General features: G+C 40.2%; 1 protein-coding gene across 1 annotated transcript; it reads right to left on the bottom strand.

Annotated features, from left to right (window-relative positions):
* Positions 1 to 369: 369 nt before the first annotated feature.
* On the bottom strand, positions 370 to 11,052 carry LOC110513504 (interleukin enhancer-binding factor 2 homolog). The gene is made up of 14 exons (XM_090228693.1): positions 11,012 to 11,052; positions 10,324 to 10,497; positions 9,997 to 10,059; positions 9,796 to 9,838; positions 9,449 to 9,553; positions 5,130 to 5,207; positions 4,890 to 4,992; positions 4,705 to 4,770; positions 4,447 to 4,563; positions 4,129 to 4,207; positions 3,879 to 3,966; positions 3,260 to 3,436; positions 2,752 to 2,842; positions 370 to 2,651 (listed from the first exon to the last, which is right to left on the bottom strand). The coding sequence occupies exons 2-14, from the start codon at positions 10,326 to 10,328 to the stop codon at positions 2,485 to 2,487; spliced, it is 1,182 nt and encodes a 393-aa protein (XP_090084819.1). The 5' UTR covers positions 10,329 to 10,497; positions 11,012 to 11,052; the 3' UTR covers positions 370 to 2,484.
* Between the last annotated feature and the right edge of the window lie 7,070 nt (positions 11,053 to 18,122).

Raw genomic sequence — 18,122 nt, 5'->3', positions numbered from 1 at the left:
CACACACCTCTCGTCAAATACCAGCTCCAAAATGTCAAATGGGGTTAAAGGCTGTGAATTATAATTGTTTTTGCCTCCAGTCATTTTACTTTTTTCTATTCTTATCAGAATGGCTCTGCTACAGCATAGCAACGGGATAGCCTCTGCTGAAGGCCAAATTCTATCATGCCAATTTAATTACATTGTCCCCAGTCACTGAATTCCAAAGACATAAATTGCTTAATTACATGTGTGGAAATTGGCCTATATGGACAGGGATAAATTGAAATGTTTCTTACAGAAATATGAAAATCATACGCATACCCATGGTAGCTATTAAAAGGGAACAGTTGAGATTATGTGGAAATGAATAGACTAAAAGGACAACAGTTCACCTGACAATGCAAACATTAGTTGATTTTATGTGCATTTTACCTTTACTGTACTTTGCCTCATTTGTTGGTAATGATATCTAAAAAAAAAATACACTGGATACATTCAGTAACATAAGAAAATTCTTGGAAAATTTGGGGTAGGTGCAACATAAAACAAATATGGGTTTGAGTGAGAGGACTAACTGGTGTCTCCAACTGGCCACACCTCTACAAAGTGTGCACAGTTCCTAAGTAATTTCAATACACTTATGACTAAAAGACGAGTCTTCAACTATAAGGTGATTTGAGTCTCCTAGCTCTGCCATTGAGGAACTAGAGCAGGAACACTTGTTTGGAACACAGCCCTGCATCCCCGCCTTTACACAATCAAAAAACAGCCCATTATAAATCACAATCTGGGTCAGGTGGGTATAATTTAAAAGCTTATTCTATTGCCAACAGCAAAAAGATAAAATATGATCTTACAGTGCTAGGCTTTCAAGACAATTCAAAGCAGGTCATAATTGGTGAGCATGGAATGGAGTCATGAGTGCATTCAGATGTGTGGTAGACTGCAAATCTTCACAATACAACAAACATGGTCTCATTATGTTCAGTACAACCCAGGGTATAACACCATAACATCTAGTAACTGTACATCAAACAGTGATTATAAACGTTGACACTATATTACAAGTTTCATATGGTAATGTGAAGTACCCATTTGTACTCACCGGTGTTTGGCTTCCTTGTATGACAAAGTTGTATTTATTACCCTCATCGTCTCATCTTTGAAATACAGAGTACCAGTAATCCTAATTTACAGCAAAAAAATATATAATTTTAAAGATGCCCAATTTGGGGGAGGGATGGGGCACCTTCTTGTCCTACGCGGTGCAAGTTCAGAACGGCTGTGTCAAAACCCATACGGAGCTGTGAAGCGCAGACCCAGAGCTCTGATCTCATGTATAGCATGTTACTGTAGAGGGGTCCAATTTAGATACTTGTGTCCAAATCTGCCATTTTCAACCAGTATACAGGTAGACAGATACTGCAAATCAACAACCCAATGAAAAGCTAACCATTGTCAAGGTCCAAGAGCCAATTATTAACAATTTGTACCACTGACGAGAAAGAAAAAAAACTTTTGAAAACAATAGCAAGCACTTTTGTTATTGACACAACAGTATTTTTTTCTCAGAATGGTTGGAACACTCAGAAGGATGCAAAAATTGAAACCTCTGCCATCTGAGGACAAGTACTCCAATACCAGTTGCAACATTCCTTTGAAGGGGGATGTGGTTAGTCAGCTGGAGAATCAACAATAACTACGGCATGTTTATTCAGCTTTATTATTCAAGAAAAGGTTAACACATTGAAAAAGCCCTGTTCACTGTGCGGGGCAGAATAAATCCTTGAGTTTAAGGGCCAATAGCATAGTATTTTTTGCACTTATATCAAAAACAAAATAGATGATATTCTATCAGCCATGGCTCGATCAAGATCTCCGTCTAGCCAGAGAAAACCTCAATAAGCCAGCCTTGGGTTTTAATTGCGGAGCGCTAGCAGCCTCCCCCTCCCTTCACAGCTCCTCTAACGATTATGACTTTTTCCAGGTCTGCCGTCAAAGGACTCCGTAATTGGGTTCATTGATTAAAGCCCAGTTATTACTGACAACACCGCTGTATGTAATAGTCCAGATGACATTATAAACAGAGACACGTCTCCACTGGCTGCTCAGTAACTTCAGACACCACCAAAATGACATGATCTATCCATTTTTGACAGCCAGCTCTGTGAGAAACTGTACACTGGAGCACCATCAATTGGGAGTGGACCATAGAAATCAGAATTTTCAATAAAAGTTTTTTTTTTAATCAAAATCTTTGCCATACAATAAGCCAAGAGAAAATAGTTCAATTTCTGTTTAGACTTGATATAAACTGAAACATAAAAAACATTGGAAGCCACACCTTGTGTCCCTAGTATCAGGGTTGTCTGAAAACAAAACATGCCCTTAAACTAGGCACGGGTAGGAGACAGTACAAAAAGAAAAAAATTAATCTCCATCCCTCAGAATGGGACCATTCAAAACAGTTGAATGACAAACTGAAAAAGTCTGTCACCACAATCACTCTTTAGTGTCCATGACCTCTTTAGTATCCATGCTCTCCATTTCTGCATCATCATCATCATCATCATCATCCACCTCCAATTCCACCTCCGGCATCTTCTCATATGCCTTCTCAGAAGGCTTCACTGTCACTCCATCCCACGTGGATGTCTCCACCACTAGATCTGACCAGAGAAGACAGAACAGGTAAACGCGTGTGGGGGAGAAAGTTCAATCACTAATAAAAGTTCTGTAAATGCCTCAAGTTCAGGTGAGTTCACTTACGGCTAGCGTCTCCATCCAGACCCAGAATCTTCATGTAGCCGCCATGAGACAGCAACCTCACCAGGGTCTGAGCAGTGAGGCACACCATGTCCTGGACATAGCAAATATTATGTCAGCATCTTGGTATAGTGAAGAAGACACTGAAAATGTATGGTTTGATACACTAGAATTATAAATTAGGCCACAACTACTGTCTTGCAGACTAAGGTTTAGACAAGCTAAAAAAAAATGGAATTCAAACAGAATCATTCAAGATTACATTCAGAAAGTTCAGGTTTACACTCTTACAAGATAAGAGACAGGGCCAGCAGGTAGCCTAGCGCTTAAGAGTGCTGAGCCAGTAACCGAAAGGTTGCTGGTTTGAATCCCTGAGCAGACTACCTGAAAAATCTGTCAATGTGCCCTTGAGCAAGGCACTTAACCCTAATTGCTCCTGTTAAGTCACTCTGGATAAGAACATCTGCTAAATGACCAAAAATGTAATGGAGAGAGGACAGCAGGCAAGTACCTGTTGCTCCAGGTTCATGACAGTGAATACACGGTAGTGTCCATTCTCACAGGGGTCTGCAATTCCAGCTGAACCAGGCAAGAAAAGCCCTGATGACAGCATCTGCAAGCTCCGCCTGAAGGCCACATTGAGGGCTAGCGGCTGTCTGCTGGGGTTGTTCATGACTGCAGAGTGACCCTGGACAGAGAGTGAGAGAAACTGAAAATCTTCACCACGGAAAAACAGACTATTCAGGCAGCGTCTTGTGCCAGTACACATAGACGATTTCGTTTCAACGCTAAAATAGCAGGTCCGGCCATTTCTTCTGCCTCGTAAAGTGCATTTAGCGTAGGTAATAAATGACACCTAGAGACCCTTGAGTACGTCTCCAACTGCTGAGCAGACCAAAACCTCTGCTCTAAATTAAGCTCGTCAGGAGCAGGCCTACTAAATGAGGTTCAGGAAATTAGAATTAGGCCAACACTGAAGTCTAATGAGCACATTAACATATGGGAGTGCTTTTTACACCTCTTCAGGTTAAACAATCTTTCCAACGACGACAACTAGTTTGCTTAAATAGGGTCAGGACAGACATACACTCAATTTATGTTGTATGCAGACAGTTGTGCATGGGGCTCACCAGTAAGTCCAACATCCAGGGGGTAAGGGGTTCAAACCCTGGGAAGCGGATCCTCAGGTCCTTCAGCAAACGGACTAGGACCTTCACCCTGATAGGGCAAAACCAGACCCCACACACAAATTGACATGTTTGGATAGGTATATTTAACATCAACAACATTTCCATTCTCTATTCAATCCAAAATTGACCGTTAAAAAAATAAACCACTGATGAAGCCATAGGTGGGTGGGAGTTCGCATTGGCAGCTCACGTGGAGTGGGAGGCATTTTCTTCAAACCAGCGAGCGTGGCGAACAGCAGCCAGGGAGTTCTGCAGGAGCTTCATATCGACTGTGGAGAAGGGAAACAGACAGAGTCACTCAATATGTCTGGCTAAACCTGATGACATTGATGTTTTAGTCCCTCATGTCAGCTATAACAGCAATATTTCAACGACTGGCTTCTTCGATCAGAGGATACACAGTAGAAGTGAAAGGTTAACAGCTAAACCATCTCTCTGGTTGCCTCCATCCACCCTTCATCCCCCCATCCATTGTAAGAGTGTGACTGTTAATCCTTGCTATACGTACTGTGCACATCAGGCTCCAGCTTGCGCATGTTGTGGGGCACGGTGGCAATGAGGATCTTCACGGTGGCGTCGGCCGAACTGATCTCAAAGCCCGTCTCGTTGGGCAGCATGGAGAGTACTGGGGAAACATATTCAAACACATACTGTAGATTACCAATATAATCTCAGAAATCCAGACCTAAAATCGTGCATAATTGCGCAAGATACTTGATTAGGTTCTAAGACCGATGAGAACGTAAAGAAAAGTGATGTGCATTACCTTCCGAAGGGTCCTGTGTGCGTAGGGTCTCCACCACCTTGGTTCCCAGAGCGGTCACTGTCTCCACTGAGAGAAACAGACATATTAGTGGTCAGTTGACCATGTTCCATCCACTACCCCATTTCCTCTGAGTAGTGATCATCACATAATAGTGACATTAGAAATGCATTTAGGTAAAAACTTACCAGAAGGCAATATCTTCAGAATGACAGCAAGGTCTGCAACATTGTGTCCTGTTGTCATGGTGCCTTTCTTGTAGGAGCCTACCTGTCTCATTTCCTCAATTTCCTAGAGTTAGAAAAGTATGAAAACAATTTGTCACATTCAACTCAACTAACTGGTTTGAAATTCCCTCATCCCTGCATTTGAGGATTCACCAAACTGTATTTCTCTGGCGAGATGAAATCTGACACTGTAGTACGTACCACTTCATCAGCCCCAGCTGAAACGATGAAGTTGTCAATGACGTTGGTAATTTTGGTGACCAGTGACAAGATGGATGACTAGAAGAAAGAGAAAAGGTAAAACTACTGTCTGACGGCAGTTCTAACGTGCTAGCTCTAACTGGAGTCATCTTGGACACTGGTTCAAAATGGTTTAAGAAACACTGGTCTATGAAGCAGACAGCTGGAGTGAAGTAACACATTGGGCGCCACTAAACTATGGAGTAGGCTGCCACCAAGTGTCTGAAATCAAACTGCCATAAAACACACAACTTGTTGAGCACTTGAAATCCACATCCCTGCCACAACAGTTCTTGCCTGAGAACATTGCAGACATGCCAGATCTTACAACGTATTAGGTATTTGTAATGGGAAATTATAGTAACTATTTTCCTGTATTTGAGTTACTGTGGATATGGATTGATAAATAAAATGTTTATTACCTAACTAGGCAAGTCAGTTAAGAAAAAAATTCTTATTTACAATGACGACCTACCAAAAGGCCTCCTGCGGAGACAGGGAATGGGATTAAAAATTAAATACAAATAAGACAAAACACATCACGACAAGAGACAACACTACATAAAGGGAGACATAAGACACCATAGCATGGCAGCAACACAACATGCCAAACATTATTTGGCACAGACAACAGCACAAAGGGCAAAAAAGTAGTGCAAAGCAGCCACAACTGTCAGTAAATGTCCATGATTGAGTCTTTGAATGAAGAAATTGAGATTAAAATGTCCAGTTTGAGTGTTTGTTGCAGCTCGTTCCAGTTGCTCGCTGCAGTGAACTGAAAAGACGAGCGACCCAGGGATGTGTGCTTTGGGGACCTTTAACAGAATGTGACTGGCAGAACGGGTGTTGTGTGTGGAGGGGGAGGGCTGCAGTAGATAGTAACATGATTGTATCTGTGGGGAGATCCAGCCAGAATCATTCCCTTGGGGAAGGGAAAAAGGAGTTGAATGTTTAAGTACCATATTTAATGAAGCAGTTTGGTGCCTGTTTATCATTATCTGATGTAACTATGTACTGATGATCTTACCTTTGATCTGTATCGAATGTCTGCCAAGTGTTGAATGTTGTGGATTTAGTTTACTGACAGTAGCTAGGCTTCCATTCAATTGGTGACAAATGTTCATGTGAATGTTCTAAAAATCAGCATAAAAACTAAATCCATTTTCTCAGAGATGCGTTTCAATCAAATTACAGTGTGCGCAATGACGTAGAGCACATAATAACTGTAGCGGTTAAATTCCCATGTACTGAACACAAAAATACAAGTTAAATGGGTTTCTATCACTTTCTCAACTCGACTTTTGGTTTGGTAAGAAATGTTGTGTTATAAAGCAAATCTCTGGTCTTGGCAAGTGCACTCTAGCCAACAGCTCACAGATACAGTGCAGGTAGGCTACCTACATGATGAGAGAGAGCTTCTTTTAGTTTGTTAAAAACATTGATCATCATGTCATCAGAATAACACCCTCAAAATGTATTGGAAAGGAACATCAAGCTCATCACCATGCACTGGACTTCCTGACGGGCTGCCCCAGTTGGTAAGAGTAGGCAACAATACATCTGCCACGCTGGTCCTTAACACTGGAGCCCCTCAGGAGTGTGCACTTAGTCCCCTCCTGTATTCCCTGTTCACCCACGACTGTGTGTTCAAACATGACTCCAACACCATCATTAAGTTGGCTGACGACACAGTAGTGGTAGGCCTGATCACCGACAACGATGAGACGGCCTATAGGGAGGTGGTCAGAGAACTGGCAGTGTGGTGCAAGGACAACAACCTCTCCCTCATTGTGAGCAAGAGAAAGGAGCTGATCGTGGACTACAGGAAAAGGCGGGCCGAACAAGCCCCCATTAACATCAACAGGGTTGTAGTGGAGAGTGTCGAGAGTTAAGTTCCTTGGTTTCCACAGCACCAACAAACTATCACGGTCCAAACATACCAAGACAGCCGTGAAGAAGGCACAACAAAACCTTTCCCCCCCCTCGGTAGACTGAAAAGATTTTGCATGGGCCCCCAGATCCTCAAAAGGTTCTACAGATGCACCATCGAGAGCATCCTGACCGGTTGCATCACTGCCTGGTATGGCAACTGCTCGGCATCTGACCGTAAGGTGCTACAGAGAGTAGTGCGAACGGCCCAGTACATCACTGGGGCCAAGCTTCCTGCCATCCAGGACCTATATAATAGGCGTTGTCAGAGGAAAGGCCATAAAATTGTCAAAGACTCCAGTCACCCAAGTTATAGACTGTTCTCTCTGCTACCGCACGGCAAGCGGTACCGGAGCCCTTAGTCAAGGACCAAAAGGCTCCTCAACAGCTTCTACCCCCAAGCCATTACACTGCGGAACAATTCATAAGAATCCCCCCTTGCTACTTTCAGTTTGTTTGTTACATCTGCAGTCACTTCGCCCCAACCTAAAGTTACAGATTACCTCGACTAGCCTGTACCCCTGCACACTGACTCGGTACCCCCTGTATATAGCGTCGTTATTGTTATGTTACTTGTAACTTTTTATTTTCGTCTACTTGGTAAATATTTTCTTCTTCTTGAACTGCACTGTTGATTAAGGGCTTGTAAGTAAGCATTTCACAGTAAAGTCTACATTTGTTGTATTCCGCGCATGTGGCAAATAAAGTTTGATTTGATTTAACCACCCTGTAAAGTTCATAACATATTTCATCTGTAGCTAAATAAAGCATGTTTTCCCAAGTCGTAGTGAGAGGACCACACAATATCATTGCGTGACTCCCAGTTTACTTTGATATGGTTATTATATAAATAGTTGTGAATAAAAAGGCATTTCCACCACCATCTCACACTTAATTTTATCGACACAAAAAGATCCCACCTTGTCTAGCGTATTTTGTTTTTTCGACTTTTGGAAAGGTAACAAATTTGCTGTTTCCATCAGACCTGTCGTGACATTTTTTATCCTTCATGTAATTTACTTGCATAAAAAGGTTGGATGGAAACCTGGTTACTGTGTGATTCTGTAGCAGCAGGGGTGTATTCATTACGACAATTCTGTTGCAAAATGTTTTGCAACAGAAACCATTTACTCCAAACAGAAAACAAGTTTCTATTTGACAAATTCAAGTAGGTCCCTCCCCATTTCGTTCCTTAACTTTGTTTCTTAACTTCTTGGTGACACATCCGGATGAAATGCATGCCCAAATTCAACTGCCTGCTACTCATCCCCAGAAGATATGCATATTATTTGTAGATTTGGATAGGAAACACTGAAGTTTCTAAAACTGTTGGAGTATAACAGAACTTATGTAGCAGGTGAAACCCAGAGGAAAAACCATTCGTTTTTTTTTTTGCGGTCACTCTTTTCAATGGGTTTTCATTGGGAATCCAGATTTCTAAAGGACCTTCTTGCAGTTCATACCGCTTCCACTGGATGTCACCAGTCTTTAGAAACAGGTTGAGGTTTTTCCTTTGTGTAATGAAGTAGCCCTGTTCAAAACGAGGGTAACTTCAAGTGTACTGTTTGTTAGAAGCGCGTGACCAGAAAGGTAGCATCAGTTTGTTTTCTTCCTGTATAGAACACAGATCCAGTCATCAATTGTATATATTATTTACTTTAAATAATACTCAGTTGTATTACAAAAGTAGTTTGAAATGTTTTGGCAAAATTTACAGGAAACATTTGAGATATATTGTATGCAAGTTGAAACTGGTGTTTTTCTGGATCAAACGCACCAAATAAATTGACATTTTGGATGGATGGATGGATATATATATATATATATATATATAGACGTAATTAATCGAACAAAAGGACAATTTGTGATGTTTATGGAACATATTGGAGTGCCAACAGAAGAAGGTCGTCAAAGGTAAGGCATGATTTATATTTTTATTTCTGCGTTTTGTGTCACGCCTGCAGGGTTGAAATATGTTCTCTCTCTTTTGTTTACAGAGGTGCTATCCTCAGATAATAGCCTTGTTTGCTTTCGCCGAAAAGCCCTTTTGAAATCTGACATGTTGGCTGGATTCACAACACGTGTAGCTTTAATTTGGTATCTCACATGTGTGATTTCATGAAGTTTGATTTTTATAGTAATATTTGAATTTGGCGCTCTGCATTGTTAACAACATAAATGGATATTATTCCCAGCTTATATTACAGACACAGAACTAAAATGGGCACTTGCTGCTGTAGTGTCTCATCAGACCACCTCACTTGAATTACTCCAGTTGTAAGGTCTGCTGCATGTGAACATGTTTAAAATAGTAAATGGTCATGTGTGCACGTGTGCGTTTAGTCACAGACCTGTTCAACAGAGGTGGGGCCAAGGTCCTGGTTCCTCTTCAGTAGAGCCTCACTGAAGGCTGTCTCATCAGGGGCAGGCTTCAGACGAGGGAAGGCTATTTCACACTGATGGGGAAATTTATATTTATTAACACATAATGGTACAAATATAATCTCAGTCATCATGTTGTATTATGTAAGTAGCAACATCTTCCCATCAGTCATCTCTAGTAGAAGGAAACTGCATCTAAAGAGTGCTGTGAAGCAGGGTCTTGAGAAGAAATGTGGAAGCTCAAGGATGGAAATATTAACCATAACTTGTGTTCAAAACATCAACATGTCATCAGAAACTGAACAAGAATACTCACCACGTAGAGGTCAAAGGGGATGTGAGGGACAAATGGGCGAAATCTACAAACGGACAGGGCAATTTCACAGATTCATTTTATAAATGCATTTGAATTTCAATGCATTTCATGAGTTGGTTTGAGTTTAAATATAATTTACCTCAAACATTACTTAGGGCGCACACTTTGCAATGTTCAGTGTGGTGCTCAGAAGGTGCTTACCCTGGCACAGGTCCTCCCCCCCGAACCCCAAAACGGCCACCACGGCCTCGACCCCTCTCGCCTCTGGCAAACACATTCATAAACTTGATTAAAAGTATTGAACACAAAGCAACATGAAACAAGGGGCGTGCTCTAGCACAATAGCTAGCTAGCGAGTTCCCTGAACTCTGTACACAACACGAGGTAACGTTACGCTTACGACGCTAACGTTAGCTAGCTAGAACACCTCGAGCGAAGTTTTAACTAGTGTTTAAGCGTGGTGAAATGCGTTTGGTAATTTATTATTGAAAGCCATTTAAATCACATACGTGTAAATATGTACTTTACCTCATTATGTGAGACGTTGTGGAAACTTCCTTGAAATCGATATGGAAAATGTGCACTTCTGCTGCTAGGAGTGTTCGAACCGGCTGCGTTGGCTTGTTAGTGGGTGTGGATTATTCTTCTTCTTTTTTGAGGTTTAATGACAGACTACAACCTACTGTGTATTGCCGCCACCTACTGTTAGAGGTAGTGAAACAAAAAATGTATATTGCGGGAAAGCTGTGGGGGGGACACCGACATCATACAAAATACAACTACATCAAAAACATTCCCAGTCCTTCAGTCACAGTTCAAATAACATCCCTACAGGGGCATGTGAGGTCGACAGGATTCCTTGTAATGCCTAAAATCCATTATTTCTTCAACGTCACTCATTTCTTCCCCTCTTCTCAACACCTCCGTAGAGGAGTCATGTTGGACAGCCCTTATTCTTGCCACCTCTGTATCCTTAACACTAACAGAGCACTTCAGGAATTCAGGCCCATGTTCACCACCATAATTGTAGCATATACGCTCTGCTGGCATACAATACTCCTCTCATCTATATACACTTGACCAAATAAATGTGCATTTATCACACTGCATGGGTTTGGGCATTAGGGTTTTTACAGGGTATCTCAAAAAATACACATGAGAAGGGAGAAACTCTTCTTCAAAAAAACAATAGAATGTATAGAGTGGGCTTCCTTACTCTATCAACCACGTGGGTCAGATGGTGAGCACCAACCACTTGATCCAATTCTTCACATATCCTCACATCCTTTGCTTCTAGTACCCCCCCCCCCCCCCCCCCCCCCCCCTTGATAGGCACCCTGCTTCAAAGATCCACGATCCACACACTAAAATCCAATATCTTATTGAAGCGCAGAGTATGCTCTGTCTGTTCTACTGATAGACAGAAAACCAAAATAAATCCACTTCTTGTTACGCTAAAATGAATCTCCCAGGTAACTCCATCAATTCAAAACCCTCACTCTCACCCAAAAAAATATCAGAACTAGGCTTAGATTTACCAACTTCAACTACCACTTTACTTCACTTATTTCCTTTCGTATTCGCCACTGATTTCAATCCTTCTCATCTCCACTCGACGCGCCATCTGATTCAAACAAAACATGTAGTTCCACCATCTTCCCATTAGTATTTTCCTGTTGACGGTGGCTTCGATATGTGGGCTTGGCTAAAGTGTGAGAGAGTTAGCATGCAGCAATGACTGGTCCACCATGAGAATGCTGGCACTTCCGTCTCCTTGTCGTTTCACTTAACGCCTCGTTTACATTACAAAAGGCACATCTCAATAGGGCTCCAGGTAAGTCATGAAAGCACAAGTGATATCACTTATTTTTTCAACAAATCAATACATTAAGAACATGGGGAAACATAAATATATATAAATTACATACAAAGGATAATTGGGCTAGGGGGTACAATATCACATACATTTAATTGTCTTAAAATATAGTTCAATTTATTTTTGTAAGGTAAGAAAATGTGGTGTTTTGTTTGTAAATTTGCATTTGTGAATATGAAATTTGTCCAAAAGAATAATGAAATGAATTACATAAAATTGTTTCAACTTATTTCTATCATAGGTAAAGAATCCAAGCAGTACATCTCTCCACAATAGTGTAAAATCTTCATAAATGTGTTCAATTATAAATCTACTGATGTCTTGCCACAGTTTCATTACATGAATACAATGCCAAAAAAGATGCAACACCATTTCTGGGTGGTCATTACAAGGTACAATTTGAGTTTATGTTTTTCTTAAACTTCATCATATAGTGGTTGGCAGGATAATATTTATGAATAATTTTAAAGGAAACTTCCTTCATTTTGTTAACAAGTAGATATGTGTGTGGCAACATCCAAACTTTTTTCCAACAGATATTAGCAATAAAACCGTTCCAATAAGGCATGACTTAAGGTACAACATCCTGCTGAAACAAGGTTCGTATCGCTCTGTTGTTGAATGGACCAAAGGAGAAACAAATCTTTCCTACTAATGAGTCAACAGGGTTAATGGAAGGTAGGTTCTGAGGGTCAGGTCTTGACACGTTCCTGAATAATAGAGCAACACCTGAGGGAATGGTATCTAAAAAAACAGCAAAATCTTTGGGTGTTACAGGGACCTTGTAAAGTGATAAGAATTCCTTATAACTGAGTAAAAAAACATTTACCAGTTGGCTCACCAATAGGACATTATTTCGGAACCAATATTCTAAAAACAAAGAAGTATTTTTATACAATATATCCCGATTATTCCATATATAATATCTGTGTGGAGAAAACATATGCTTATAAATTAAGGACCATGGCAAGAAAACATGCCGATGAAAAGCAGAAAGTTTCACTGGAACTTTGTCAATATTATAATTGCAAACCAAGATGAAGTTAAGGCCACCAAAAGTAAAGAAGACAGGAATACAATTCCACATAGAAGTGGCTCCAATTGATCCTGAAAGTATTATTTAAGGTAGTAAAGTCCAGAAAATTCAGCCCACCATACTCATAAGTGTTCATTACAACAGTTTTCCTAATGTAATGGGTATGGTTTCTCCACGGAAAGTTGAAAAACATCTGGTCTATCCCCTTGCTTATTTGACCATCAAGATATAAAGATAGAGCGCCATATGTTAGTCTAGAGATACCTTCTGCCTTGGTTATTAGGATTCTTCCTTTTAAAGATAAGTCCCTCTGTAGCAATTGATTTATCTTCTTCTGGGTTTTTTTTTATAAGAGGGTTAAAATTTAGTAAGCTTCTAGACTTTTGATCCTTAGTAATGGTTATGCCTAAATATGTAAGTTCTTCTTTCATTGGAATACCATAATATGAAGGTATCACACAATCTTCGACAGCCATGAGTTCACATTTATTAATGTTAAGATGTAGACCAGACGCTTTGGAGAAGGATTGTAATCACATTGATCAATATGGGAATTTGGTTGGCATCTTTCAGAAAAAGTGTAGTATCGTCAGCCAGCTGGCTTATAATCATTTCTTTACCAGCTATGGAAATACCTTGTACAGGACTATTATTTAAAGAATTTGTAAAGAAGTTGGGTGATTAATAAAAACAGATTCTGTATCGCCGATCGAGTGAACATTATTTAGTGAGTCAAAAAACATATTTGTGGATTCCTGAGATTACGTAGAGCTATACAATTTCCAGTATTTAGCGATTCATTTTTGGTCATCTGTAATAACACCATCAATGTGTAACTTATGGATAGTGTTATTTATAGAATGACATTTCTCAAATCTAAAAGAAATAGGATGAATTCTGTTCTCCCTCCTCAAGTCATTTTTTCCTAGATCTAATAAAGGCTCCTTCTGCTTTTAATCTATAAACAGTTGAAGTCAGAAGTTTACATACACCTTAGCCAAATACATTTAAATTCAGTTTTTCACAATTCCTGACATTTAATCCAGGAAAAAAAATCCCTTTCTTAGGTCAGTTAGGATCACCACTTTATTTTAAGAATGTGAAATGTCAGAATAATAGTAGAGATAATGAATTATTTCAGCTTTTATTTATTTCATCACATTCCCAGTGGGTCAGAAGTTTACATACACTCAATTAGTATTTGGTAGCATTGCCTTTAAATTGTTTAACTTGGGTCAAACGTTTCGGGTAGCCTTCCACAAGCTTCCCATAATAAGTTGGGTGAATTTTGGCCCATTCCTCCTGACAGAGCTGGTGTAACTGAGGCAAGTTTGTAGGCCTTTGCTCACACACACTTTTTCAGTTCTGCCAACACATTTTCTATAGGATTGAGGTCAGGGCTTTGTGATGGCCACTTCAATACCTTGACTTTGTTGTCCTTAAGCCATTTTGCCACAACTTTGGAAGTATGCTTGGGGTCATTGTCCATTTGGAAGACCCATTTACGACTAAGCTTTAACTTCCTGCCACACTGATGTCTTGAGATGACTGATGACTGATGACTGATGACTGATGTCTTGAGATGTTGCTTCAATATATCCACATAATTTTCCTTTCTCATGATGCAATCTATTTTGTGAAGTGCACCAGGCCCTCCTGCAGCAAAGCACCCCCACAACATGATGCTGCCACCCGCGTGCTTCACGGTTGGGATGGTGTTCTTCGGCTTGCAAGCGTTCCTCTTTTTCCTCCAAACATAACGATGGTCATTATGGCCAAACAGTTCTATTTTTGTTTCATCAGACCAGAGGACATTTCTCCAAAAAGTACGATCTTTGTCCCCATGTGCAGTTGCAAACCACAGTCTGGCTTTTTTTTATGGCAGTTTTGGAGCAGTGGCTTCTTCCTTGATGAGCAATAATCTATATATACACTGCTCAAAAAAATAAAGGGAACACTTAAACAACACAATGTAACTCCAAGTCAATCACACTTCTGTGAAATCAAACTGTCCACTTAGGAAGCAACACTGATTGACAATAAATTTCACATGCTGTTGTGCAAATGGAATAGACAACAGGTGGAAATTATAGGCAATTAGCAAGACACCCCCAATAAAGGAGTGGTTCTGCAGGTAGTGACCACAGACCATTTCTCAGTTCTTATGCTTCCTGGCTGATGTTTTGGTCACTTTTGAATGCTGGCGGTGCTTTCACTCTAGTGGTAGCATGAGACGGAATCTACAACCCACACAAGTGGCTCAGATAGTGCAGATCATCCAGGATGGCACATCAATGCGAGCTGTGGCAAGAAGGTTTGCTGTGTCTGTCAGCGTAGTGTTCAGAGCATGGAGGCGCTACCAGGAGACAGGCCAGTACATCAGGAGCCGTAGGAGGGCAACAACCCAGCAACAGGACCGCTACCTCCGCCTTTGCGCAAGGAGCACTGCCAGAGACCTGCAAAATGACCTCCAGCAGGCCACAAATGTGCATGTGTCTGCTCAAACAGTCAGAAATAGACTCCATGAGGGTGGTATGAGGGCCCGACGTCCACAGGTGGGGGTTGTGCTTACAGCCCAACATCGTGCAGGACGTTTGGCATTTGCCAGAGAAAACCAAGATTGGCAAATTCGCCACTGGCGCCCTGTGCTCTTCACAGATGAAAGCAGGTTCACACTGAGCACATGTGACAGATGTGACAGAGTCTGGAGACGCCGTGGAGAACGTTCTGCTGCCTGTAGTGTGGTTTTCCACTTTAATTTTGAGTGTGACTCCAAATCCAGACCTCCATGGGTTGATACATTTGATTTCCATTGATAATGTTTGTGTGATTTTGTTGTCAGCACATTCAACTATGTAAAGAAAAAAGTATTTAATAAGAATATTTCATTCATTCAGATCTAGGATGTGTTATTTTAGTGTTCCCTTTATTTTTTTGAGCAGTGTATATTATCAAGTTGATTTAATCTATATTTATTATCCAGTTTATTTAATCTATATTTATTATCCAGTTTATTTAATCTATATTTATTATCCAGTTGATTTAATCCATATATATATTATCCAGTTGATTTAATCTATATTTATTATCCAGTTTATATTAATCTATATATATTGTCCAGTTGTTTTTGTAACTCAATCAGTTCCATCTTCTCCTCCCCCAAGTGGCCGGCTGAGGACCTCTGAGAAAGGGAAGTTATCTTAATGATCACCTTGTCCTCCTCAGCTCTTCTGGTCTTAGCAAGATTACTACCATATTTTCTAAATTATTTGGAAACCTCAAATTTAAAGAGCTCCCAGTTCTTGCAATAAGATTTTTCTTCACAAGCCCTTTCCCAAAAGTGTGAGAGCAGACCTTTAACCCCAAACTTAACTATATCATTATTTAATAACAAGCTATTTAGCTTCCAGTAGGATGCTCTACCAAGGTTAGTATCAGGGGTAAATATTTTGATATCAATGTAAATGGCCCGTTGCTCTGTGAGGGGAGTAGTACAAATATTTGTAGTAACACACTCACTATCAATACATCTGGATATAAGTCACAAATCTATTCTGGACTGTCTGGAACTTGTTTTGTTACTCCAAGTGAACGATCTGTCGGCTGGAAACCTCTCCATCCATATATCAGTAAGATCAAACTTTTCCATAAAAATGATTAAACCCAAATTCTGACTGTTTGGCCTACCTGGGGGCCATCTATCAGATGAGTTATCTTTTGTAATGTTAAAGTCCCCTACTATCAATAATAACGAATTAGGAAATTTAGATAATCAATGAAGTACATGTTTCTCTTCAGGTTCAAGCAACTCATAATTTTCATGTTTGGTGTTATACCCATAGAATTTTACAGTAATGAGCGTAATGTCATTGTAACTGATCACAAGACAAATAAAGTGACCAAAAGGGTCGCATTCCGAGTGTAGAATATTACCATCAAATGTATTTTCCATTGTAGTGACACCAGCGGAGCGTTCAGATCCATGGGAGAGCCACATATCGTTGCCCCACTGTGACCTCCAGAAGTTGGCATCAGCAGAAATTGAGTGAGACTCTTGAAAAAAGCAAAAATCTGTTTGTAATTCTTCTGCAGATAAAAATAAGGCCTTGCGCTTCACATTGTTTCGTAACACCCTAGCATTAAGATAAAGTATAGACAAAGACAAAACAACAAAGATAATATAAAAGTATAAATTGTAGGATGAGTCAAAAATGTGGGAGCAGTGAACATAAGCGATAAAGAACCGAGATCTGCACCATTTAAGTAAACTTAAAGTGAAAATAGCATATACCATAAACTTTGAGCTAGTTGTTATCCGACTTTTGAAATTCAACTCAACAGAAAATTATGTTCAAGACCAAACCAAGGGTTCTCTGTAGTAAAAGAGAATAAAAACCCTCTTTATGTCACGACTTCCGCCGAAGTCGGGTCCTCTCCATGTTTGGCACTCAGCGTCGCCGGTCTTCTAGCCATCATCAATCCACTTTTCATTTTCCATGTATTTTGTCTTGTTTTTCCTCACACCTGGTTTCAATTCCCTCAATCACTTGTTGTGTATTTAACCCTCTGTTCCCCCCATGTCTTTGTGTGGGATTGTTTATTGTAAGTGCTTGTGCACGTGTTTATTGGTGGGCGACGGGTTTTTGTACCCAATATGTTGTTATTTTTATGGCGTTGGTTTTGTTATTAAACTGCTCCGGCTATTATTACCAAGTTCTGCTCTCCTGCGTCTGACTTCCCTGCCACCGGTTACGCACCCCTTACACTTTAGTGTAATCAGGGACTATTCTAAGAAATAAAAAATAAAATACAACATAAAAAAAAGGGTACTATTTTAAATAAATATGAAAACTGATCATTAAAAAAATTAAGAGTAAAAATGTTTTACATATACACATTCTAAGACCCATTTTACTTGGAAATAAGCATTAATAACTAAATAGAACAATAACTGTGTAAAGTCAGAGCAGAGCTGTATGCCCCTTTAAAACAGTATCTTAGTTACTGTATACATAAAAAAAAAAATACAACTTTCAGTCTTCTTCGAGAGTTTGTAAACACAATAGGCTTTCTTCTGGTCCGGTCATACAAGAACAAGCTAATAAATTATTGAGGTACCTGAGTGTTCTGAAAAATAGTCACCTGAGGCTTGTTAGGTATTGTTAATTAGTACAAGGAAAACGAGAATACCATGGCTGAAACCATCAATCTGTTCTCTCTGGTGAGATTTTAGGGAGGAATATCAATTTTCGAACCGTTGATGAAGCCTCGTCCTCCGACAAAGTAAGCAGCCTTTCCCTCATTTCGTGCTTTCTTGAATGTTGGCCATAACTTGTTCCTTCTTTCTATGTCCTCCGGGCTGAGATGCTCGGCGAAACGCATACCATGGCTCTGGAGGAACGCCTTCTTCCTAGC

This window comes from Oncorhynchus mykiss, chromosome 3, assembly GCF_057628025.1.
Source record: "Oncorhynchus mykiss isolate SJ-2025 chromosome 3, ASM5762802v1, whole genome shotgun sequence".
Taxonomy (NCBI): Eukaryota; Metazoa; Chordata; class Actinopteri; order Salmoniformes; family Salmonidae; genus Oncorhynchus; species Oncorhynchus mykiss.
This window is presented reverse-complemented; position numbering and strand designations above follow the sequence as displayed.